The following is a 23,739-nucleotide window of genomic DNA, read 5'->3' on the forward strand; positions in this document are numbered from 1 at the left end:
CACTTCCATATAGAGGAGAGCTTCACTGCAACCAGGCAGACCTGACTGATACATGTGACTGTGACAATCAGCTGCACAGTCACATCTATACGCTCCAACAGTTTGATTGTTTAACGTCATGATGGCGAAGCGAGCAGCGCGTCAGAGGAACCAGCTGCCCAACTGTTACTATGAGGGATACCTGGAGAAGAGGTCCTTCAAGGATAAGGTAGGGTTTGTGTTTCTGTGCAAACTCCACGAGAGACAAGGTTTTCTTTATTGCACGCAACAGGTGAAATAAGCTGCAAAGAGCTCGTTGCCGTGACGACCTTTTGTTGGTGTTTCTGTTGATTAAATGTGTAAAAGTGTTCAGGTCATTTACTGAGTCTCATGTGTCTTAAAAATATAAAGTGTCAGTTCTCACTGTGCAGGAAATTATTACCTGCCAGTGTTTTACTGTTAAATATAATGTTTCTGGATTATTGTCACTGCTGCATTAATGTGCATTTTGTTTTAATTTTAACGCATTAATTTACTGCTGTTACTTTAGTTTGTTTATACAGTTTGATCTGCAGTAATGCATTTTATTCTGCACCATCATCATATGTGTGTGTGTAGTGACGCATGCTGCAGGGAGGTCAGCCTTTCATGGTGTCAACAAAAACAGCTTTGAATTTTCCAGCTGATCCAAGAGTTTTTAAAGAATTTATTTAGCATAAATATTAATAATAATACAAAAATACATTATGAATATTAATACAAAATATTTACAATTATTATTATTATAAAAAAACAAGACAAAGTAACAGTGTCTGAGAAGGTAAAACTTTTATGTCTCTACTCCTTTCTTACATTTCTTCTTTTATACATTATTTCATCAAATAAACAAGTATCCCCAGTCTGTTTATCACCCAATTAAATCAATAAGCAATAAACACAGTTTATTTACAGTCCACGTGCCACCCAGTGTTACAAAATAAATATGCACTCCCCAAACACAACCTGCTATATATCTGCCACAAATAACTTTTTGTATAGTTTTTTAAATAGATTTTTATAAATGCTTTGTATCAACTCGTCACGCAGCCCGTTCCACACGTCCACCCCACACACTGAAATACAGAAATACACACACTCTTCTTAGTTGTACGTACACATTGTTTTTTAAAATTAACCCCCCCCCCCCCCCAATGTTGCCCGTTATGAATTATTTCTCGCTTTAAACATGATTATTGCGGTTTTAAATTTGACCAGATCAAAACATTTCAGTGCGTGTGACTTTAAAAACAGTGTGTTGAGGATTGCTCTCTATTGAAGGGTGTATAATGCTGTGAGTTGCTTCCCAAACTTCTACACAGTAATTTGAACATGGTGGTACAAGAGATGAATACAGAATGTGCAGTGATTTACAGTCCAGGATGTTATGAGTATTCTCAGCCCATAAAGAAGACTTCATCCTTTAGTTTATCACAAACATTCACCAGATTTGGAGATACATGGTTATAACTGGACAGGAAGGGTATGAAAGTAGAGTCACAGTAACTGAAGCAAATGTAATGGAGTAAAAGTACAGTAGTGGAGTAGAAGTATAGAGATGCTGCATGCTTTTTAACCTCGCACCATGTCTTGATCATGTGTCTTACAATTGGATTTTTAGTTTGTTTATGTATTTCTTTACTGTGTCTGAATACATGTAAGAGGGAGGAGGTCATTTCAAACCATGAGCCTCCATTTCAGTCTAATGAGGAGAACTGTTTGTTGAAAAATAAAACATTATAGATCTGAGCTGTGCAGCCCAATAATACCACAACATATTAGGACATTTCAAACCCCCTCGATCAAATGGTAAATAAAATAAAGACAGACGGAGTCTTGCCCTCCTGTTGTTCCATATGAATCCTGCAAATGTTTTCTTAATTCTTGAAAAGAAATCTGAAGGTGGTGGTAGAGGAATATTCTGGAATAAATAGAGTAATTTTGGCATTATATTCATTTTTAAAATATTAATTCTCCCAATTATAGATACTGGTAATGACATCCACCTCTCAATTGACTCATTAATTTCTGACATTAAAGGTTCATAATTAGCGTTAACCACATGTTCTAGGCTTGGCATAATCTGTACCCCCAAATATTTAAACTGATCTACAACATTAAATTGAATTACCTCAGGGATTGAATTCCTTCTTTCATTTGCATTTAGTAATAATATAGAAGATTTAGTATTGTTCACTTTATATCCTGAAATGTCGCCAAATGTTTTAAAAAGTTGTACCAAAGCCGGAATAGTTTTATTTAATTTTGTCATGAGTAGAATTACATCATCAGCGTATAAACATATCTTATGTTCTGTTGGACCTGCTGTTATTCCATAGAATTGTGGGTGTGAACGCACTGCTATTGCAAGAGGCTAAGTGTTTCTAATTTTAAAACTTTTTGAAGACTTGTTCATGTCCATGCTCGTTGTTGATTAATCTGTATATTATTATTGAATTAATCGGTTAATTGTGAGGTCTGTAAAGTGTCAGAAAACTGAGATAAATATCCACCTCCACTGAAAAGACATTTAATCTACTGTCATATAAAATAAAGAAAAGCAAATCCTCACATAATAAATTATCAGAGTAACTGCAGATTATTTTTTTCTTGATCGATTAATCGACTTATTCTTGTTAGATGCTGTTGTTGTTGATGGTAAGTGTGTGTGTGTGTGTGTGTGTGTGTGTGTAAGAAAGAGGCAAAGGTGAATGAGTGGCATCTCAACTATGTGCAGAAGATGCCACGAGGGACCTTCATTCCTTTTAACCTTGATATGTTTTAGTGGTCAGGGACATTTGGTGCTTCTTGATAATAATCTGATCTGTGTTGTCGTGCAGAGCAGCTCCTCCTCTCATCTTCTCCTCACTGGCTCCCAATGAAACAAAGAATTGATTTTGAGATACTTCTTATTGTTTAGAAATGTTTTTAATGCTTTAGCTCCTTCCTGTGTTGCTGACATGCTCACAGAGTTCACACCAGAGGTCCCTCAGATCATCAAACGAAGGTCGACTCATTGAACCTACGATCTTTTTGTTATTATCTCCCCTTTTTTAATAACAATGATAATAATACATCTTTATCATGCCCTGCTTGTTTTTTATATATGTAATACTTAATTATCTGACATGATATTTTGTGTTTGTCATGTATGATGTATCTTAAGCACACTGAGTTTACACTTGTCGTATGAAATGTGCTGTATAAATACATTTACATCAGTATTCTAGATAGTTTGATAACCTGTACATTCATTGACTGTGATTAATGTTAAAAACCTGCAGTGTAACGCCACACTTCATCCTTTATTAACCCTTAAGTGCACTTAATGCACAGCACCAGGTTAACTCAGTGCTGTTTTCTTTGGGCGGAGCCGCCTGTCATTATATAGTTTCTTGTAAGTCGTAAGGACTTTGACCTGAGTTTTTTCGGTGAACAGCACTTCTGTCTCTCCAACTGGTCTGACTGCTTCCTGCTCATTGTGCCATAAAGATTAGAGCAAGCCAGGAACTGACAGAAGAGTTAATGCGCTAACTGGCAAGGCAGGCTTTGCAAACAAGCCCTCCCTGATAAGAGACTGAAAACACTCGCATGTAACATCGTAGGGGAAACTTTTTACTGAGCTCACTATAAAGTCCCACTCTGAGATAAATCTAGAGCCGCTCAGTTATGTCAGAATCTCAGTTTTACAGTTCAGCTCTCATATTTTAGTGATTTTGATTCCGGAAACAAACAATAGTCACCACAATTTCTGATTTATTCCATACACATGTTAATCAGGTGGTGACTCATATAGCTAATTGCCCTCAGGTCCAACCAGTTCAAACACAAACGTTGTTATTGATATCACACACTGGTTTCGGTTGGTTACAAATGCTTGACTCATCAAATCTGATCCAAGAATGTCGTCTGCACAGACTCAGCTGCCCCGTTTATTTCCTTATTGTACAACAAACATTTTTTTCCTCCTTATTTTATTTACTGTGCATTAACCCAAATAAACAATCTGTGTCTCTGTGTTTGTGCAGACATCTCGGAAACTGTGGACGTGTTTGTGTGGAAACTCGCTGTTCTTCTTTAACGACAAGAGAGACGCTGATGTAAGTCATCCCAGAGCAGACATGTGGATAATTATTAATCAGATATTTTCCTGCCCACACTGAGAGATGATGTGTGTCTTTGTGTGTGTTTCATCAGTACATAGAAAAAGTGGATCTCACCGGACTGGTCTCAATAACAGATGACAGCAGCCAGGACCGTAACTTAGACGCAGCCAGACTCAACCTACAGATGAAGGACATTAATATCAAATTCACTGTGAGGGAATATATAGAAACAATATGGAAATCATCCTCTTTGTCAGATTAATTCTTCATTTCAACAGTTTTTCTCTCTTTCACTGTGTCCGCAGGCTCCTAATGCAGAAGCTCGAGAGCTGTGGAAGGGTTACATCCACGCTGTGGCTGAGGTCAGTGGTGTTTAACATTTAGCTCACTTAATAAACGATTTTCAATAACTGAAGATTAAGATTATTGATGCTTAGATGTAGTTAACAAACATTTTAAGGAGAAACTGTGTGTCTCCCTGCAGCTGTCGGTACCCTCCTCCCTCAACCTGCTCCCAGGTCAGATCCACATGTTAAAGGAGGCAGTAGAAAAGGAAAAGGAGAGAATGAAAAGTCTCCCTCCACCTCCTCCACCTGCTGCTGTCACCAACTCCAATGCCTACATCAGCCTCAAAGCAGACATGCCAGCGTGAGTATGGACAAGACAGGAAATCATGAACACTCATGCTGGAGTGGAATATTGGCTCTAATGTGGACAATAGAAGGGGCTGGTACCATGATACAAAACACAGGAGCAGATTTAAGATCAGAGAAGAACATTTTAAAGCAAATTTAAAAGGTCTAAAGTATTTTGGTATTTAATGGTTTGGGTTCATGGTCTCCTCGATTCTGTAACTTTATACATTAGGGCTCGGATATGGACAGCATCCAGGACAGAAAAAGGCTTTATGTGGCTGCCTTGAAGATACATATAATCTCAATTCATCATAGAACCTTATCTTTCTTAGTGGTTTTGCCAAATTCGTGAGCTTTTCTAGAGGCAGTGTACGTCTGCATCTGAGTCTCTGCATCTTCCTCCAACAGTTTACAAAGTAATTTGCACAACTTTGCTGCCAGAGAAAACTCATACTTGATGACTTTGGGGTTTTCAGATAACCTGAAGGATTAAATCTTCATAAATGTCTCCAAATATTCCCTAAAACTCATGGATGGATTACTGAACATGCCCATAGGTCACAGACACAGGGGGCAAAAGTGTCAGGGGCTCCTGGCCACGTACCAACCAGGAAGAGACACAAAATGACCACAAAGAGATGCAAAGGAACTATTTAGGGACACAAAATAACTACATAAAGGGGAAAAACAACCACTAAGAGACACAAATTGACAACAAAGAGACAAAAGACCAAAAAATGTCCTCAAAGAGACACAAAAATAAACCAGTAAGACACAAAATTACCTCAAAGAGACACGAAACAACTATAAAAAGACACAAAAAGAACTGCAAGGAGACAAAAGTGTTTACAGAGAGACACAAAATGACCACAAAGAGATGCAAAGGAACTATATAGGGACACAAAAGGGGCAAAACAACCACTAAGAGGCATAAATTGACAACAAAGAGACATATAATGGACAAAGACCAAAAAATTACCACTAAGAGACACAAAAATACACAAGTAAGACATGAAATTACCTCAACGAGACATGAAACAACTGTAAAAAGACACATTACAACTAAAAGGAGACAAAAATGTCTTCAAAGAGACATAAAATAACTACAAAAAGGGGCAAAAAAAAAACACTTAGAGACACAAAATGACACATAACGACTAAAAGACCAAACAAATTACCTCAACGAGACATGAAACAACTATAACAAGACACAAAAACAACTGCAAGGAGACAAAAGTGTTTACAGAGAGACACAAAATGACAAAAAAATACCTAAAAGAGACAAAAACCACCTCAAAGTCTGTGTCTTGCTCCTATGATGGAGAGGTGTTGGGGCCAGCGGGCCCATTGTCTCATACTAAAACCCTCTTTGAATTATTTAAACACGAAGGATACTCAGAGAGCGCAGACTTCCACCAAGGACAAATGCCTTATCTTGCATTCTTAACGAAAATGAAAAATACTTTCCGCCGCTGTGATTTGGATCTGCTCCAAAATGTAATGGGTTCTTCCTTGGCTCGTGCTACACCCTTCCACAAAGCTCCATGAATTTGGCCATAATCCTGCTGACGGACAATCAAACGAGCCAAAAACATAACCTCTTTGGCGGAGATAAAAACGCAGCATTTTTAAGCTTATATCAAGGTGACAGTGTTTTTAATTTAAAGATGAGGTGTTGGTTGATGGTGTTTGTGTTGTTCAGCTCAGTCGTTCACAAGACTTTGTTGATTTTAAATCAAAGTTTCTCCTGCACACAGACTCCATGTGTGAGGTCTCGATGCATCTCTTCTGAATGATAGAATAATAAAATGAGTTTTAGATGAATGATGCCTGAAGTTTTTTCTTTTTGTCTCACAACACGTGTGTGTTCTCTGGTGTCCTGCAGTTGTTACCACAGTGTGTCCCGTCTGGAGGCAGAGCTGCTGCTTGAGCGAGAGGCCAAGAGAGGAAACCTGCTGCTGAGGCCTGGAAGTAATGGAAACTCCTTCGCTGTCACCACCAGACAGGACCTTGAAGGGTAAACACACACACACACACACACATACTGAAAGCACACTCGCTCCCACACAGATTTAATATGAAGGTGTACATACACACAACTATTGTACCATCAATTAATCCTTTGAAAGCTGGAGCGACATCACTTGTCTTTCAGATTGTATTTAATGCAGTACAGTTACTGCTAGAGGAGAGTATAACAGGCAGTCTGACATGTCTTTGCACGTGTTGTCAGACAGTTTATAATCCGTTTATTTGTTTATTGCATCTGTATTTTAATTGCCTGTCTCTCTCTTTCTCCACCAGCTCTGTATTCAAACACTACCGCGTGGCACGTAAACCTGACGGGAGCTTCGCCATTGATGTTGACAATCCTGTAAGTATTAAAAAGTCATGCTGAAGGTACTTTATGGCACTACATGTGCCACAGTTAGAGGACTGAGGTCCAGCAGCTAAAACTATCAGCGACTGCTTTGTTGTTCTTAGATTATACAGTAGATAAGAAAACTGACGTTGCCTTTTTATTGCTTGATAATTTCGGCCATGTACAAATTAACTTGTGTTATTGAGCTTCACCTGCAAGTTAAAAAATCACTTCAGCTGGCAGTGCAGAGCATTACATATGAAACAACGAGTTGCACTTGATAGCTTGAGTTTTTTTCATTGTTCAGGTGAGAGATGAGAATTTCAGAAACTATAGCATTATGTGACTTCCCAGAAAGGAAGAGGCTGTGACAATCAAACTGTCACATGACGTTAATTCGCTCATGATCATTACAGTCGTATTTCTTCTGCAACTGTGGACATGCTGGATAAGACTTGGAAGAATTTGCCTGCTAGTGGCATGACTCACCTCTGAGGCTGCTCCCATAAAACCATGCATGCCATGTGTGTGTGTGTGCAAGGTGTTTTTGCGTGCAGCTGACCCATAATTTCCTTCCCGGCACTAATGATACATAATCAGTAGTTACACTGAATTTCAAACACAGATGAAGGTGCAGAGAGTCCTAATATTGATATGGTGGTTTTTGTGGTCAGGTTAAATTGTAATCGTCGACCTGTTTTATTCCCTGTGTTTATTTTATTGCTCTTAAGTAGTTAAATAAAAGCTGTTCTCCGCGCAGGTCCCCTGTGCCACGCTACACGATGTCATCAACTATTTAGTGGACAAAACTGACAGAGTCCTGATTCCTCTCATCCTCGAAGAAGCGTATGAGAAACGCATCTGTACGTACAAAAACTGGGACATTTCAATCTTACTTTCTGTTTCACTCTATTTATTCTTTTCTGTTTTGTTTGCAAAACGTATAAATGACTCTTTTTTTACAGCTTTTATTCGGTCTGATGATGAAAACGGAGAAAAGAGCGTCCAACAGGCTCTGTCAAACCCTCCGAGTGTCCCCCCCAAGCCAGGTAATCTGTCCATTAAAACAAACATCACATACACACACACACACACACGTCCAGCCATTAAATTGTTTACACTTTTTGCCACACCTGTTTGCTGCAGCTCATTGACGCATTCAGGTAACTGGAAATTCCACCTCTACAACTTTCCTTGGACTTTTCCCAACAAGGTCACAGTGACGTGAAAATGACTGACTTCATATCATAATGTAAATCACTTACAATTAAAACTATTAGATTAAATGTTGTGTAATCTTGTGTTTTATAGTATAAACCCAGTATATGTAGTTTCTATAAAAGCAGCACATCTGAACTGGTTGGTTAAGTCACTTTGTACTCGTAGTTGCACATCAATCAAAGGTTTTGAAACCCTGGAGATAACACTGACATGTTCCTGTAGAGGAATGATTGCACTGTGAGTCCACGTACACACACACACACACACACAATCACTCATGGTTTGCTTGTTTGAGAGCGTTTAAATCACTCCACACACTTTTGTTTTGCTTTGGACTTTGTAGCTCAAACAAATCTTTACAGGATGACGAGTCAGCAGCAGAGGTTTCCAACTGTTTGAGATCACTTATCACGGGTTGCATTTGTTTACTGGTTGTGACTGGTTTAAACACGGTTTCCGGATAAATGATCTCGGGATTTCCAACAACAAAGTTTTATCTTCTTAATCATCTCCTCAGATATATTCTTACAGCCGCTGGACTACATTCCTGTCTAGATGGTAACTCCCATGCGCTCCATCATGGGTTAGCCTATTAGCATGCTAACTTTTGTTAATTAGCAGTAAACAGCTGAGGCTGTACTCATTAGCTTTGCAGGTATTTGTACATAAACCAAGGTACTGGACACATTTTGTCTCTAACTAAACTTAACTCTCGCAAGATTTCATGTTCCATGTTTGAAGTGATCATTTCAGCCCAAACCATTATCTTTCCATAACGATGACGAAGTACTTCCATATATTATATTATATACCACAGCACCGTTGAACCATAAAACAGCCGAACAAGAATGTTTTTGAGCAGCTCGCAAGAGTTTTGCAAATCTAGGGTTACCATCTAGAAACGACCCTGATTTATTAGCAGTGCTTTGAGCTAAAGGCTAACGTCAGCATGCTAACATGCTCACAAATGATAACGTGAAGACGCTGAAGTTTAGCAGGTAGAATACTCTCCATCTTAGGTTAGCGTATTAGCATGCTAACTTTTGTTAAGTAGCGCTAAAGATAAAGTACAGCTGAGACTGATGGGAACTTCATTAGCTTTGCAGGTACTTGCAGGTACATAAACCAAAGTACTGGACACAATATATCTGTGGGTCTCGAACTTGTTTCAGTGACGTGCCCCCTTGAAATATTTCTTCAGCCAAGTACACTTGACCAGCGTAAAACATTTTTGGTGGAAAAAACAAGCCATGTGTGAAGGATTTCAGGGCATCTATTGGCAGAAATTGTATATTCAGAACTTTGGTTTCTTCAGTGTATAATCACCTGAAAAATAAGAATTGCTGTGTCTTTGTTACCTTAGAATAAACCGGTTATATCCTTTCATTGCCACTGACTTTTATGAGAGGTTCATTTTTATCATTTTATTTTAAATGAAAGTACCATTATCACTTAAACATACGGAGCCGGTCCTTTTCCACGGTGTCCATCATGCTGTTTCTACAGTTGCCCAGATCAGATATGGTCGTTCGTCGTGTTTGAAATGACAAATATCAACCTCGCGGCGGCACCACAGGAAAAGTCGAGAAGTGCCAAAGTCAGTGGGATTTAATCCTCTGAGTACTGCAGATGTCTGTAGAAAATTTCATGGCAATCCATCAGATATATGAATCTGAACTGACTGATATGGCCATCCATAGAGCTGAACTCATGTTATTCTGAACATACTGTACACTTTACACAATCAGTATCTATTTCTGCACGCTGTAGGTTGAGGTTTAGGTGACGTCTTCAGCCGACTGTGACAGCACCTGTTGTTTACCGTCACATCAGTCATTCTCTCAGCCCTGTAATAATCATAATTACATGTTGTGTTTCGCAGTTGCTGTGAGAGTGCCGACCCCTGAACCAGCTCCAGCTCCAGCTCCAGCTGAGGAAGAGAATATCTACCTGAATGACAACAGTGAGTATCACTCGGCTGCCACCGGACCCATCAGTCAGTCCCTCCATCAGTCCTGCTGTTTCTGTCAAACACACACAAACAGGTACGACTTCATTTTTTCCATTGCTGCTGCTAACTAACCTCTGTGTGTTCAAACAGTGGACGAGGAAGAAAAAGAGACAGAGGATTCCATAGCTGTTCTACTGCCACGTAAGTCCCTCCATCTTGTTTTATAACCTCTTAGGAACTCACCTTTCCCTTTCTACTGAAATCATTACTCGTTTAGTTGTGAGTCATTGTTCGTTTGTTGGTCTCCCACAGCAAAGGAGAAAAAAGCTCCAAAGAAAGCGATCATGCCTCCGACTCCTGCTCCTCGCAAACTGACCTCTTCTCTGACACCGACCTCCTCTACCTCCTCCACCTCCTCCACCTGCCCCTCCTCGCCCTCCACGACCAAACGGGATCTGAGGAAGAGAACCCTCACAGACCCTCTGGCACAAAGTAAGTCCGCCCCGCCCTGGAGGCCGTCTTTAGATATAACTCGTGTAGATGTATTTTCAGTCTCAATTCATATTTCTGTTACATGTCATTTTTAAATCTTTGTGTCTGCTGTGCTCCAGTTCCTCTCGCAGCAATAACTGAGCTGAAACTGAAGCTTGAACAAAAGGCGAAGAGTCAAGAGTGACCTCTCCTGGTGGAAAGCCCTCAAAGCATCTGTGACAAACTGGCCCAGCACCAGTGACTCAAACCAGCAGGGACACTCCCCAGTCTGTCCCAGCAGGAGCAGGAGCAGAGACACCAGCTGGTTGCACACAAACAGCCTCTCTCGTGGCTCCGCTCCTCCTCGTCAGCTGGCTGTCAGCAGCAAAGCCTCTCCGAAGATTAACACTTTATTGATTCAGCCCTCTCAGACGCTCGTTAGCTAATTAATCAGCTGTAACGAGGGGTGTACCTGTTACATTATCTCGTGTTCTCTTGTATCTTTTGCACATTTACAACTGACGATGGTGCATTTTCTTAATCGGATTTTCTATCAGTGTTTTGTGTTCGTCCACCATTTTACTGTAATCAGCTGCTGAATAGTTGTATATATTTCTACAATTTATATTTTTCTAATTTATATGTAAAACATGTATTACTGCCTCTATATACAGTCAAGTGTAAATGAGGGGAAATTAGAGACAGCGTGGGGTTACTGTACCGATGATATGTGAATGTGTTGTTGTGTATAGTTTGTGTAAAACTCTTGCTTTCGTCACATCAAATCAGAAACATGTGAACAAGCAACTTGTCGTAGTTGCCATGCAGCAAATTAATCAGTTTTATGATGTTCTGTAACTGATATATTATCTGTGTTAAACCTTTTTTAAAGCTCCAGTGTGTAGGATTTAAGAGAATATATAAGTAGAAATGGAATGTAATTTAATACGTATGTTTTTTTTAGTGTATAAACACCTGAAAATAAGAATCATCATGTTTTCGTTGCCTCAGAATGACGTAGGGAGCGGGTCCTCGTCTCTAGAGATCGCCATGTTGCACCGCCATGACACCATCACAGTAGTCCAGAAAGGACAAACCAAACACTGCAGTTATAAGCCCCTGTGCAACAAGAGTGTCCAAGAAACACTAATTTTCTTAACATGAAACTGCTTCATTCAGTGTTTTTACCGGTTTGAATCAGCTGGTCTGTTTGTTCTGGAGAGGAAGAGACTTCTGTGGATAATTCAGCTCCTGGTAAAAACCTCCTGAACGTCTGGATCTTAAGTTACCAGAGAAAAAATTGAGCACAGATTAAGCGAGCGAGTTCAAGTATCTCTGTGTCTTGTTCACGAGTGAGGGTAGAATGGAGCGTGAGGTGGATCAGCAGTTTGGTGCGGCTTCTGCAGGGATGCGTGCGCTGTCGTGGTGAAGAGGGAGCTGAGTCAGCACCTCCAAATCTGAGGCCATGGTTCTCTGCCGGAAAGCAGTAGATTGCCCCCTCTGGGTTGGGAGAGATTTACCGCCTCAAGCGAGGGAGTATCTCGGGGTCTTGTTCACAAGTGAGGGTAGAGTGGAGCATGAGATGGATCGCTGGTTTGGTGCGGCGTCTGCAGTGATGCAGGCGCTGTGCCAAACCGTGACCCACCTCGGATAAGCCGATGGAAATGGATGGATTAGGGGGTGCTGAACAGCGCAGGAGAAACACTGATTTGTAACATTAACTTGCTGTGTTTTTACCTGTTTTAATCAGCTGGTCTGTTTGTTTTGGAGAGGAAGAGACCTCTGAGGGTAATTCAACTCCCGGTAAAAACCTCCTGAACACTGAAGGAATTCTAACTGGGAGACGCTGCAGTCCTCACCACTAGATACCATTTAAACCCCCTAAATCTCACACACTGGACCTTTAAATGCAGCCAACATTTGTTTCTTACTTTGTTTTGAAGCAGAAATCCAAGAACAAAGTGCTCTCACTCCTTTATTACCTCAATGACTGATACATTATTGTGGAAAAACAAAACTATTTACAATAAATTGTGACACTGTGTCAGCATGTGAAATAAAGTTAACATAACTCTCAGCTTCTTTAAAGCGTTGCAGGCTACAGTTATTCAGGAGATGCATACAGAGGGAGCAACGTGGCAAAGCAAGACCGTTCCCATGTAATCTATAACGTGGACGCTACTCAGAATTCGGGCTGTGCACAAGTAAGGACTTCATAACATCAGTTTCTGGTGTCTCACCCAGGTGGACCCTAAACCTGGCTAACTCGCATAATACAATTTGTTAGCTGAGGCTAATCGCTAGCTATTTGTTATATTTGGACTACAGACAGCCCACTACTCATAATGGGATTCCTCTTCAGTAAATAAAGTGGTGTTATTATTAGGTATAGACACACACAGTACAAACAAGCATAAGGGTGCAGTCAGGTGAGTAGAATTAATACAGTACAGTCATTTCCAAAATCCTGAAGCCATATCTGATGACTCCTCTACATGGAGTTACACTGATGGAAACTCCCTGCTAACTTTCTGTGCAGAGTCTGGCATTAAAGGGACAGTCCGCAGTTCTTTAAGTGGGGTTGTGAGAGGTGCTTATCCACAGTCAGTGTGTACATACAGTAGATGGTGGCTGGCACGCTCAGTTCGCAGGAGCAGGCAGGAGTCCCGTCACAGACTCTAACCAATGTACTGCTGTGGACAGGCTTAGCAGAAAAACATATTTTAGCCACCTACGTTACAGTGTATGCTTTATTTAGAATATTGTCACTTTACCTTGCTGCAGACAGTGATCTCTGACGGGCAGCTGAAGCCGTGAGGTTGCTCTCTTTAACTCCACTGATGGTCTGGTCTTTTAAAGAGTTAGTTCAGATTTACCAAAGTCACGCAATAACATAAACTAACTAACAAATGGAGGCGGTGATAGACAAGCAGCTCCTGTGTATAGCATGCTCAAATTACTGTGTTTGTCACTGGAGTGTGGCGCTTTGAAGCAGGCATACATGGGACACTAAAGCCGTTAATGCCTTCTCCGTCTGTTACCGCTGTGTGCTGTTAGTCGACTAGTCGATTAAACATTGCTGCCTTCACGAGTCAGCACTAGGAATACTAGCTGGTTAAAATTATTATAAAAATTATCATTATTTTTATGTGATGGCTGTCACTCAAGATTTATTTTCCTAAAGAATAATTTCATTTCCATACCCGCTTATCCTCTCAGGTGTCACAGGGGGCTGGAGCCTATCCCAGCTGACACTGGGTGAGAGGCAGGGTTCACCCTGGACAGGTCACCAGACTATCACAGGGCTGACACATAGAGACAGACAACCATTCACACTCACATTCACACCTACGGACAATTTAGAGTCACCAATTAACCTGCATGTCTTTGGACTGTGGGAGGAAGCTGGAGCACCTGGAGGAAACCCACGCTGACACAGAGAGAACATGCAGACTCCACACAGAAGGGCTCCCCCACCCTGGGTTTGAACCAGGAACACTCTTGATGTGAGGTGACAATGCACGGTGCAAAGTGCCTCACATTTCAGTGGCATTTAAAATACTACTTGGTTATAGAAAACTGTAATTAACAGCTTCAAATGGCTCTTATGATATACACAATAATATACGGAAAATCTTACTGATTAAATTGTGCTCGTTGTGACTGTTCTCTGAGTGTTTTCTAAGTTTAGTTGACTGGTCTCAGTTTAAAGTGAAATAAGTCATTAGGAACATTCCTAGTCTACATCAAGGTAAAGCAGTTAAATATTCTTAATGTAACATATTATTAAACTGATAATGATTTTTTAAGGTGGCTAAAATACATTTTGCTGCTGCCCCCATCCACAGCAGTACAATGCTTAGCTTCAATACTGGTGCTCCTGCTTGTTTCTCTGAATTTGGTGCACTGATATCTACTGTGTGTAAAACACGATGGATAAGTACCTCATACGACTCCACTTCAAAAGATCCAAACTATCCCTTTAAACTCTCACAGCCAACACTGACTCTGATTTCAAACCAACAGAAGCTCAGCAGGAGACTAAACGACCCAGTTTCTCGCACGCAAACCTGACTACAAAAAGTGAAATGCAGTAAACACTGATTGGTCTGCATGCCTCGGCAAGACAGAAAACACAACATCCCTAATATGTGTTGTTCTTATGATCCGTTAGCTGCTGGCAAAGTTGAATAAATCCTGATTTAATGAACTACATTCTATTCAGTAGCATTGTCAAGGAGCAGATTATTTGGATTACACAGGTTGGCTGATGAGAAGAGGCAGATTCAGTGGGTGATAATTACCACTAAGTTACGTTACAACCAAGTTATAATGACACCGACACAACACATCGTTTTAAATTGGTATAGGGAGACAGTGAAACACTAGCATGTTGGTGCGGATCACCTGATTTGGCCGATCAGTTTGGAAATGAGAAGGAAGGCACAGGGAGAGAGCAGACAGGACAGGCCTTGACCCTGCACCTGCAGCTGGCTGCTTTGACAGTACGACTGACAGTTTTGGTGATGGCGAGGAAGGAAGGGCAGCGGCCAGCGCTAAATCTTTGCTCTAGCAGCAGTGGGACAGTGCTAAATGACATGATAGGAAAGACTAGAGACTACAGCTAATGTGTCCCAAGCAACAACAACAGCCGGAGTCATACATCTGAAGAGTTCTGTCACTGATGGCGCCGATGACTCACTTGTTCCCAAAACCATTTTCCTTGTCACGTAACACAGCTGAAGGAACAGGCTAAACCATCCTACTCCAGTGATGAAACTCTTCCATGATATGGCTTGGACCGCAGCCACGGCAGAGGTGATGTTGTGCAGCTGGGACTGTGGTCGAGCAGAGCTGGGTGGCGTCCAGCTGGCTGAGTGCATGAGACTAGGTGAGGCTGGCGTTGGAGCTGCTGGTGCCGCTGTTCTTCCTCTGACCGCTTTGCACCACGCTGGGGACCTGCAGGCCCGTCACTACTGAGAAACTGCCGTTCCACACCTGCAGGGGGCAGCACATCATCAGGAATGTAAAAACAGAACAATCATGGGAACAACAGAACATCTTTTTTTTTTTAGATATATTTACAGGGTTTTGAGGAAACGTCTCTCACCATGAAAGCTGGTATAACTGGCTGCTGGAACTTGGTTTTGAAGGAGTGCATCAGCTGTTTAGTTTTGGAGTTGTAGAAAGACAAAACACCTGCAGAGAATGAAAAAGGAAAATCACACTTAGCACTACAATAAAAAAAGTAAGGCTGCAACTAACAAGTTGTCATTGTTGATCAATCTGTCAATCACTCTTCATAGTGACAAAATAATTGTTTAAATCTGTTGTCTGATTTTATATTGATTTGCACTATGCTGCCATCTTGGCAGGCTCTTAAATTCAGAAGAGGTTTCTAACCTCAAAGACACCTGCTGAGTAATTAACTTTTGGGTAAATGAATAAAATTGCAGAATCCTCAAATCTTGCATGTTGGCATTTTTGCTTAATAAATTAAACAATGAATCAGTTTGTTGATTTATTTCTGTCAATTGAATTGAAACGATCGAAGAATCGACTGCTTGTTTCAGCGCTAAAAATATTTAAAAGTACAAAAAGCCTTTATTCAAAAAACACAGTTGCTTACATTAAAACAGACTGGTTTCTACCCTGAGGTCTTCATCAGGGTGCAAAGGGTGGACAGGAGTCAAGCAAACATTTTATAAACTTGGTAGGAGGTGTCATCACGGTGTGTCACCTTTAAAATGGCCTCTCATTGGGATCTATTGCTGTCATCTATCTTTATTCACTTTTCCATCAGGGCTGGATGACACCCCTACCAAGTCTGTAAAATGTTTGAGTCCTGTCCATCCTTTTGCACCCTGATGAAGACCTCTGGGTTGAAACCGGTCTGTGTTTTAATATAAGCACCATGTTTTTTTAACAAAGGCTTTTTAACTTAATTCACGTGCTTTTGTTCCTGCTACACGCATGAGTGCCTGAAGGTCATTTTTTCCTCCCATGTGCTGACCCTTTTCCTTAAAAGCACCTGCGTTTTTTCTTGAGTTTTTATAAGGTAAAGACATTCCTCAGGCACACCACTACCTCGTTCTCCAAAGTACCTAGAAGTACTGTTTTATACAGACTCACTAATCCAATAACTGCCGCTGAATCTAGACAAAAACTTTCTTGGTTCAAAATGTAACCAGATGTTACATTAAACAAAGTGTTTTTTGTGGGGGGGAGAAATTTCCAACATTTAACAGACGTGTGATCATTCAAACAGTGACTTCACGTGTGCATGCGTTCACTGTACCTTCATCATAGTTGACGTAGACTCCTATACTGCTCGGGATGGCACAGTCCAGTGTCCGGGCCTTGTTGTTGTGCTTTGCAGTGAGACTCTGCTGCAGCCAGTTGTTCAGGTGGATGCACCAGGAAGCGCTGCTTTTCCCCAGCTGGTCAAATTTTCCGAGGCTCCGCAGCGCCACACCCACAGCGAAGGCTTTGCTCTCCTTGTCAAACCGCACCTCCCAGTACTGCTGGCCGGCGTCAATCATGGTGTCAGCTGTCATGAGACGTAAGACCACATAATGAGTTGTGTCAGTGTCAAACGTTTCATGGTTGAAGTGCGTGTGAATGTTTGTGTAGACTCAGAGTTGTGGTTACATGTTTTTCAACATTCTTTGCCAGTAAATCAGTTTTGGAAAGATTTTACATGTAAAACTGGAGTTAACCCTCAGTGCTGCAAAAACTGTTTGCGTTTCATTGGAGAGCCAAAAGATGAAATGTGTGAATTGGGACTCGAATGTCAGAGACTGTTGGCGAAGTGTTTAGAGCACAACATGGTTTAAACCATAAACTATAAAATAATGGACGCTGCTACAATGACATCATCCATTGGTTTTTTCATGGAGGCAGTGTTGTAGATGACAGTCGTCTGTGAGGCTGTTTAATACATCATGACATCTGGACAGAGAATTCTTCTCACTATAGAACGAATCACAATATTTCTTCCCAGTAACTTAAATGGAGACAATCCTTGTACATTAAAATCAAACAACACAGAGCAAATGTTACCTAATAAAACACCCCAAAAAATCTTTATCACTTTAAGTGTACAGTATATTTAGAATACGTTACTTTGCCATCAGCCAATCTCTGGGTAACTGAAGCCGTCACATCAAATCCACCAGGCTCAACTGACAACAGCTGCCCTGATGTGTGAGGTAAAGCAGAACAAATATTCTAAATATCGAGCACACTATCACAGATATAGATTATTTTTGGTGGACACTTTAAAATCACTTTTCTCGGCTTGAGGAAAGTTTCGCTCATATAAAACCACCATGTCTCAAAAATTTAGAACAGACAGAGTCATAATGACCTTGTTTGCAGCACGAGGTGTCCTGCGGACAGTTTTACAGACGCGTCTTTTACAGCGGAGCTCTATGGAGAAAATGCTTTCTGGGATTTTTTTTGCTGCAATGCCACAAGAGGCCACTGGGAAAAATTTGCTGCAAGCATGAGCAGCTTTCCTCGGGGCCTGAATTGTCATCAACAGCCTGTTTACTACCCTGAAGATGTTGTCAGTGTGACGTCATCGTAATTTGGTCTCTGTTACTGAGTCATTCTGCTCTGACATTTTGAAAATGTCTTGTCCTGTTTTGTCCATATCCGTAAGCTTTTAAAAAAAGTGGTCAAATGTGGACTAATTGATGACAGATGGCTGCCTCTGTGTCTGTATACGTATCTAAACACTGAGCATAAGTGAGCCAGTGGTTTACAGAGTCCCCTCGGTGTGTGAGTGGAGGCGTCAGGTTTATAATCCAGCCTTGGTCTGTCAGGTCATATGGATATATATCCTGACTAGTTTGTCCAAATACCATTGCTTATCCACTGTAGCAGGCACAGATAACAGTGCGTGCCTCACAAGATGGCGGCCCCGTCCAATTCTCTATTTACTCCTGTTCCCTACACTTGAACCTCAGGGGACAAAATATAATATAACTCCGGCCTGGTGTGTTTTGTACACTCACCCAGCACCGTGTAAGACTCTGCTGTAAATCTGTCTCTGCCGGGCCGAGCTGTCGGAGCTCTCTTAGGTGACATCAGGGCTGACCTACAGATGAGACAGATGACACACAACAAACGCTCAAAGATCCGTCTTTAAGAGATTTATTCTTAATGCCCTGTTTACAGTCAAAGCCCAGGTTTGACCCTGCAGTCCACATTCATACACACCTGGCTGGAGAGTGCATCGGGGAGTTGGTTCGGGTCTTTTCTTTGCGGATGTCTTGTATCTTTCCTCCACTGCTGTCCCACTCCACACTCAGGTCCTCCACCTTCAGGTTCTGGTGGGCCGAACCAGAGTCCAGCTTGAAGGTGAAGGCTGCGAAATGAGTCAGGCATGTTATGAACACACTGTTGATGACAGCAGCACAGCCTTATAGACCCTACTTTATATCCAGTGTTCTCACCGTGGGTTTCTAGTGTAACCGGCTCGGAGAACTCTCCCGCCACGGCCTTGTTACACGCTTTCACTCTGAACGTCATGTACCGCGTGTCAAAGCGCAGACCTGAGAGTGAAAACACAAGTATCCTTTATGACTCAGCCGCATCAAAGTTAAGACCACAAACACCTGCTCACAGTCTGCCTCCTACCTGTGAGTGTGTGCTCCGTCTCTCGTATCCCCTCCACCACCATCCAGGGGTAGTCCTCTCTGATGCGAGGCGGGCCCTCGTGGTTGGTGCGTCGATGCTCCAGGATGTAGTGGTCTATCTTGCTGTCAGGCTCCGGTAAGGTCCAAACTACAGCCACTGTGTTGTCGCACACCTGGCACTCCGAGACCTGGATCTCTGGAGTGGCGGGAACTGGAGAGAAGAGAGAGGGAATATTGAAAATCAACTTCCTCTACTCTTGTAAATGCTAAAATGATATTTCACGACAGAAACAGCTAATGTGAAACTATTAGTATAATCCTTTAAATAGTAGATCAAGGTCGTAATGACATGAGGTGTCACATGGTGTCAATGTTTCGCCACTTGGGAGCAGAGGTCCCCCAAAACAGGCTGACTGTTACACAGTGTTAGCCAACAACTGTACATTTACACATCAATCAGATACAGAGTCATGTTTGTGTCACCTGACAGATGCAGGTCCAGTATTCAGGAAGGTAACTATCTGGCACTTAGGTGCTAAATGTTCAACTGTACAGCCGTTGGGTGCTGAACAGGCGGCGTACAGTGGCTGTATCTGAGATGTTTTTGCAGAGAACAGCTGCAAGCGATGAGATTGAGCCTTACAGTAAATATGTGGGCTGTAAAACCACACCAGCGCATTAAAACAGGTTAAGAAGCCTCACACAGCTGCAGAGTTCGGTCACAATTCTCTGTGGTTTCATCGCTGCGTGCGACCCCTGTCACATAACATGCAGTCATTTGACTCATATATATATGTATAATAAATGGAGCTTATTGAAGCCAATGCAGCACACAGAGAGATTGTTTTGCTGTGATTCTTTACTTCATTAAAGGAGCAGCGTGTGAGATTTAGGGGGAGTAAGTGGTGTCTAGCTGTGAGGATTTCAGATTGCAACGAGGTGAAACTGCTCCTGGTTAGGATTCATTCAGTGATCAGTTCAGGAGGTTTTAATTGGGGGCTGAAATTATCCACAGTTTTCCTCCTCTCCAAAACAAACAGACCAGGGGCCTCATTTATAAAGCTTGCTTACACACAAAACGGGGCTTGAAAGTGGCGTACGCCACTTACCACACAAAGATTGTGATTTATAAAAATAAACTTGGCAGGAGAATGTGCGCACCTGTAAGCAAACTCTGAGTCATGCGTGTGCACATTTTGGAAACACTGGGAAGTGGTGACGCAGATGGCGAGGTGGAGGAGTGGAGTCAGATTTTTATTGATATCTCACACGAATTTAATGTCACACTATATCCACCTTAGATCCACGTTATCATTGAAATTAAATCCAGCAGCCTTGTTTTGCACTTGGAGTGAGTGATAATTGTTTCATAAAAACGTTGTAAAATCCAACTCAAATCCTGAATTGAAATTCTTTCTAAATACGTATTTAATCCGCACTGCCTCTCACGTCTCATTGTCCACTCTGTGAGCGCAGGAGGGGGAGAGCACGGCGCGACTGCATGGAATATATTTATTTATTTAGCTAAATATTTCTGGGTGCGCACAACTCCAGGAGGTCTGTGATTTATAAAGAGAACATTGCGTGCAAGTGTGCGTGCGCACGGTATTATAAATCAGATTATTTTTTGGCGCACGCCATTTTCAGCTTTTGGGCGCACGTCAACTTTTAGTATGAATCCTAGGCACTCTTTTATAAATGAGGCCCCAGGTGATTAAAACCAGTAGAAGCACTGGAGCAGTTTGAGGTAAAAAAATAAAATAAAAAAATCTGTGTTTTTCCAACACTCGTGTTTGAGAGGGGCTGCTAGCTACAGTGGCTGACATGAAAACAGGAAGGACCCTATCTAGAGCCAGTGTTTGGTTTGTCTGTTCTGGGCTACTGTAGAAACGGTGCAACATGGTGATCTCCACAGACGAGGACCTGCTCCCGATGTAGACATAAACGTCTCATTCTAAGGTACTAAAAGCACGACAGACACTTATTTTCAGCTGATTACACACTAAAGAAAACATACTTCATATATTATATTACATTTCTGCAAATATATCGCCCTAAATCCTGCACTGGAGCTTTAAAAGGATGTAAAAAGACTACAGTATGTGCTGCATTAACAATCTTACTTGAGTAAAAGTACGTTCACAACGTTATACAGAATTTATCACTGGATTATCATTTCTTACGTAGTATTGTGTAAACAGCATTTTACTAATGCAACAGGTCAGGAGGAAGCTAATCTAAACTATTTTATAAACTCAAATCTTATGAAGACAATTCTAGATTTAATTGGGTCTGTAATAAATTATTTTCTTTAAACAACTGGAAAAAAAATCTGTCAATGCAGTGAGAGCTGTTGTTTTAAAGGAGCAGTGTGTCGGATTTAGTGGCATCTAGTAATAACGATTGAAGATCGCAACCAGCTGAAACTTCTCATGTGCCATTATATTTTAAGGCACTGCATAGCTTGCACCAGACTATATCTCAGAGATGCTTTTATTTTATGAACCAGGAAGGCCCCTCAGATCCTCTGGCTCCTCTCTTTTAACTGTCCCACAGAGTAGAACAAAAACATTTGGTGATGCTGCTTTCAGCCACTATGCTCCAAAACTGTGGAACAATCTGCCGGAGGATCCGAGAGGAGTCAGAAACACGGACACTTTTACACGTGGGCTAAAAACCCATCTCTTCAGTCTGGCTTTTATGTAGTGTCCTGCATTAGTTCCATTGTTTTATAATTATTCTAGTTATTACTTTTTATCTGTATTTGTCTTATTGCTATTTCCCTGATTGTTTTTATATCTTATTTTATTCTATATTTTATCCTGCATTTTGTTTTTATTCTTACTTTTGTTTTTATTCAGTGGTCTTATCTGTATTTTTCTCTTTTTATTATTGCTATTCTCCTGACTTTGATTTTATATTTTATCCTGCATGTTATTTTAAATATTTAATTTTTTTTGTCTCTCTTTTTTTTAGTAGCAGCACAGCAGTTTTGATCTTGTTTTTATCTTCTATTATTGTTTTAAGTTATTACTGTATGACACAGTGTGCATTAGTTTCCCAGTCCTTTTTCTGATTTTACTTTTTTATTCTCTGTATTTTTCAATCAAAATGTAAAGCACTTTGAATGACACCGATTTGTTTTGAAAGGTGCTATATAAATAAAATTTGATTGATTGATTGAAGCGTGAAATCCCAGTCAGAATTCCTTCAGTGTTCATTGTTCAGGTAGTTTTAACCGGGAGCCGACTTATCCACAGAGGTCTCTTCCTCTCCAAAACAAACAGACCATGTGATTAAAACCAGTATAAATACTGAACAAAGCAGTTTCACTTCACAAATCAGTGTTTCCCCAACGCTGTTCAGCACATTGCAGACGAGCTGCTAGCCCAGCACCCGCTAATGTGTGCTCACTTTTAACTTTTATAATTTAAGATCCAGGCGTTGAGGAGATTTTTATCGGGAGCTGAACTTTCCATAGAGGCCTCCTCCTCCCAAAAACAAATGGATTGGTGATTTAAACTGATAAAAACACCAAATAAAGGAGTTTCTCACTTGTTGCATAGGGGCCGCTAGCTATGCTGGTGTACAAGAAAATGCAAATGGCCCTATTCAGAGTCAGTGTCTGGTCTGTCCGTTCTGGGCTACTGCAGAAACATGGCCTTGCAACATGGCACGACTTTATTATTATTATTATTTTTTTTAAAGATATTTTTTGGGCATTTTTAAGCCTTTAATTGATAGGACAGACAAGTGTGAAAGGGGGAGAGAGAGAGGGAGTGACATGCAGCAAAGGGCCACAGGCTGGATTCGGCTACAGCCTTGTACATGGGGCGCCTGCTCTACCACCAAGCCACCGACGCCCCTTGGCACGACTTTATAGACGAGGACCCGCTCCCTATGTAGATATAAACGGCTCATTCTAAGGTAACAAAGTCATGACGGACCTTATTTTCAGGTGATTATACACTACAGAAAACATACATATCATATTATATTCCATTTCTGCCGATACATCCCCCTTAATTCTACACACTGGACCTTTAATTCAAATGAACAGTTTGCATCTTGAAACAAGAAATTATGAGGCATATTGATGCCTGAATTTAAAAAAAATAATTTCAGGAAACACCTGAAACAAACTGCACTGGTGGAATTTTTTACATGCTTTGGGAAAATAAGGCGTTATAACTGAGACGACTTGATAAGAAGGATATTTTTGTTATTTCTTTGTATGTTAGTGAATGTGACTGAAGGATAAAGCAGCATGAAATGGAGATACTCCAATAAAATACTCATGTGAATGTACTTAGCTACAGTGCAGTGGTCACCG

At 41.0% G+C, this 23,739-nt stretch overlaps 2 protein-coding genes across 2 annotated transcripts in view; one reads left to right on the top strand and one right to left on the bottom strand.

Moving 5' to 3' along the window:
* On the top strand, positions 1 to 14,210 carry LOC117253536 (signal-transducing adaptor protein 1-like). The gene is made up of 13 exons (XM_033621042.2): positions 1 to 208; positions 4,044 to 4,115; positions 4,213 to 4,332; positions 4,427 to 4,483; positions 4,606 to 4,769; positions 6,642 to 6,773; positions 7,061 to 7,130; positions 7,879 to 7,981; positions 8,084 to 8,167; positions 10,222 to 10,302; positions 10,441 to 10,491; positions 10,603 to 10,782; positions 10,902 to 14,210. The coding sequence occupies exons 1-13, from the start codon at positions 119 to 121 to the stop codon at positions 10,964 to 10,966; spliced, it is 1,269 nt and encodes a 422-aa protein (XP_033476933.1). The 5' UTR covers positions 1 to 118; the 3' UTR covers positions 10,967 to 14,210.
* The window catches only part of fsd1 (fibronectin type III and SPRY domain containing 1), a 19,516-nt gene continuing 8,500 nt past the window's right edge, over positions 12,724 to 23,739 (bottom strand). Inside the window, exons 7-13 of the mRNA XM_033622571.2 lie at positions 19,408 to 19,617; positions 19,224 to 19,322; positions 18,988 to 19,135; positions 18,783 to 18,865; positions 17,060 to 17,311; positions 15,872 to 15,960; positions 12,724 to 15,759 (exon numbers count right to left, since the gene is read on the bottom strand). Coding sequence (XP_033478462.2) covers positions 15,649 to 15,759; positions 15,872 to 15,960; positions 17,060 to 17,311; positions 18,783 to 18,865; positions 18,988 to 19,135; positions 19,224 to 19,322; positions 19,408 to 19,617 — 992 coding nt within the window. The 3' untranslated portion in view covers positions 12,724 to 15,648. The remainder of the gene's footprint in view (positions 15,760 to 15,871; positions 15,961 to 17,059; positions 17,312 to 18,782; positions 18,866 to 18,987; positions 19,136 to 19,223; positions 19,323 to 19,407; positions 19,618 to 23,739) is intronic.

This window comes from Epinephelus lanceolatus, chromosome 6, assembly GCF_041903045.1.
Source record: "Epinephelus lanceolatus isolate andai-2023 chromosome 6, ASM4190304v1, whole genome shotgun sequence".
In the NCBI taxonomy this organism is placed as follows: Eukaryota; Metazoa; Chordata; class Actinopteri; order Perciformes; family Serranidae; genus Epinephelus; species Epinephelus lanceolatus.

Coding starts and splice junctions, on each gene's coding strand:
- LOC117253536 (XM_033621042.2), top strand. CDS start 119: ATGATGGCGAAGCGAGCAGCGCGTCAGAGGAACCAGCTGCCCAACTGT. Junction 7,982..8,083: donor AGCGTATGAGAAACGCATCT/GTACGTACAAAA, acceptor CTTTTTTTACAG/CTTTTATTCGGTCTGATGAT. Junction 10,303..10,440: donor TATCTACCTGAATGACAACA/GTGAGTATCACT, acceptor GTGTTCAAACAG/TGGACGAGGAAGAAAAAGAG.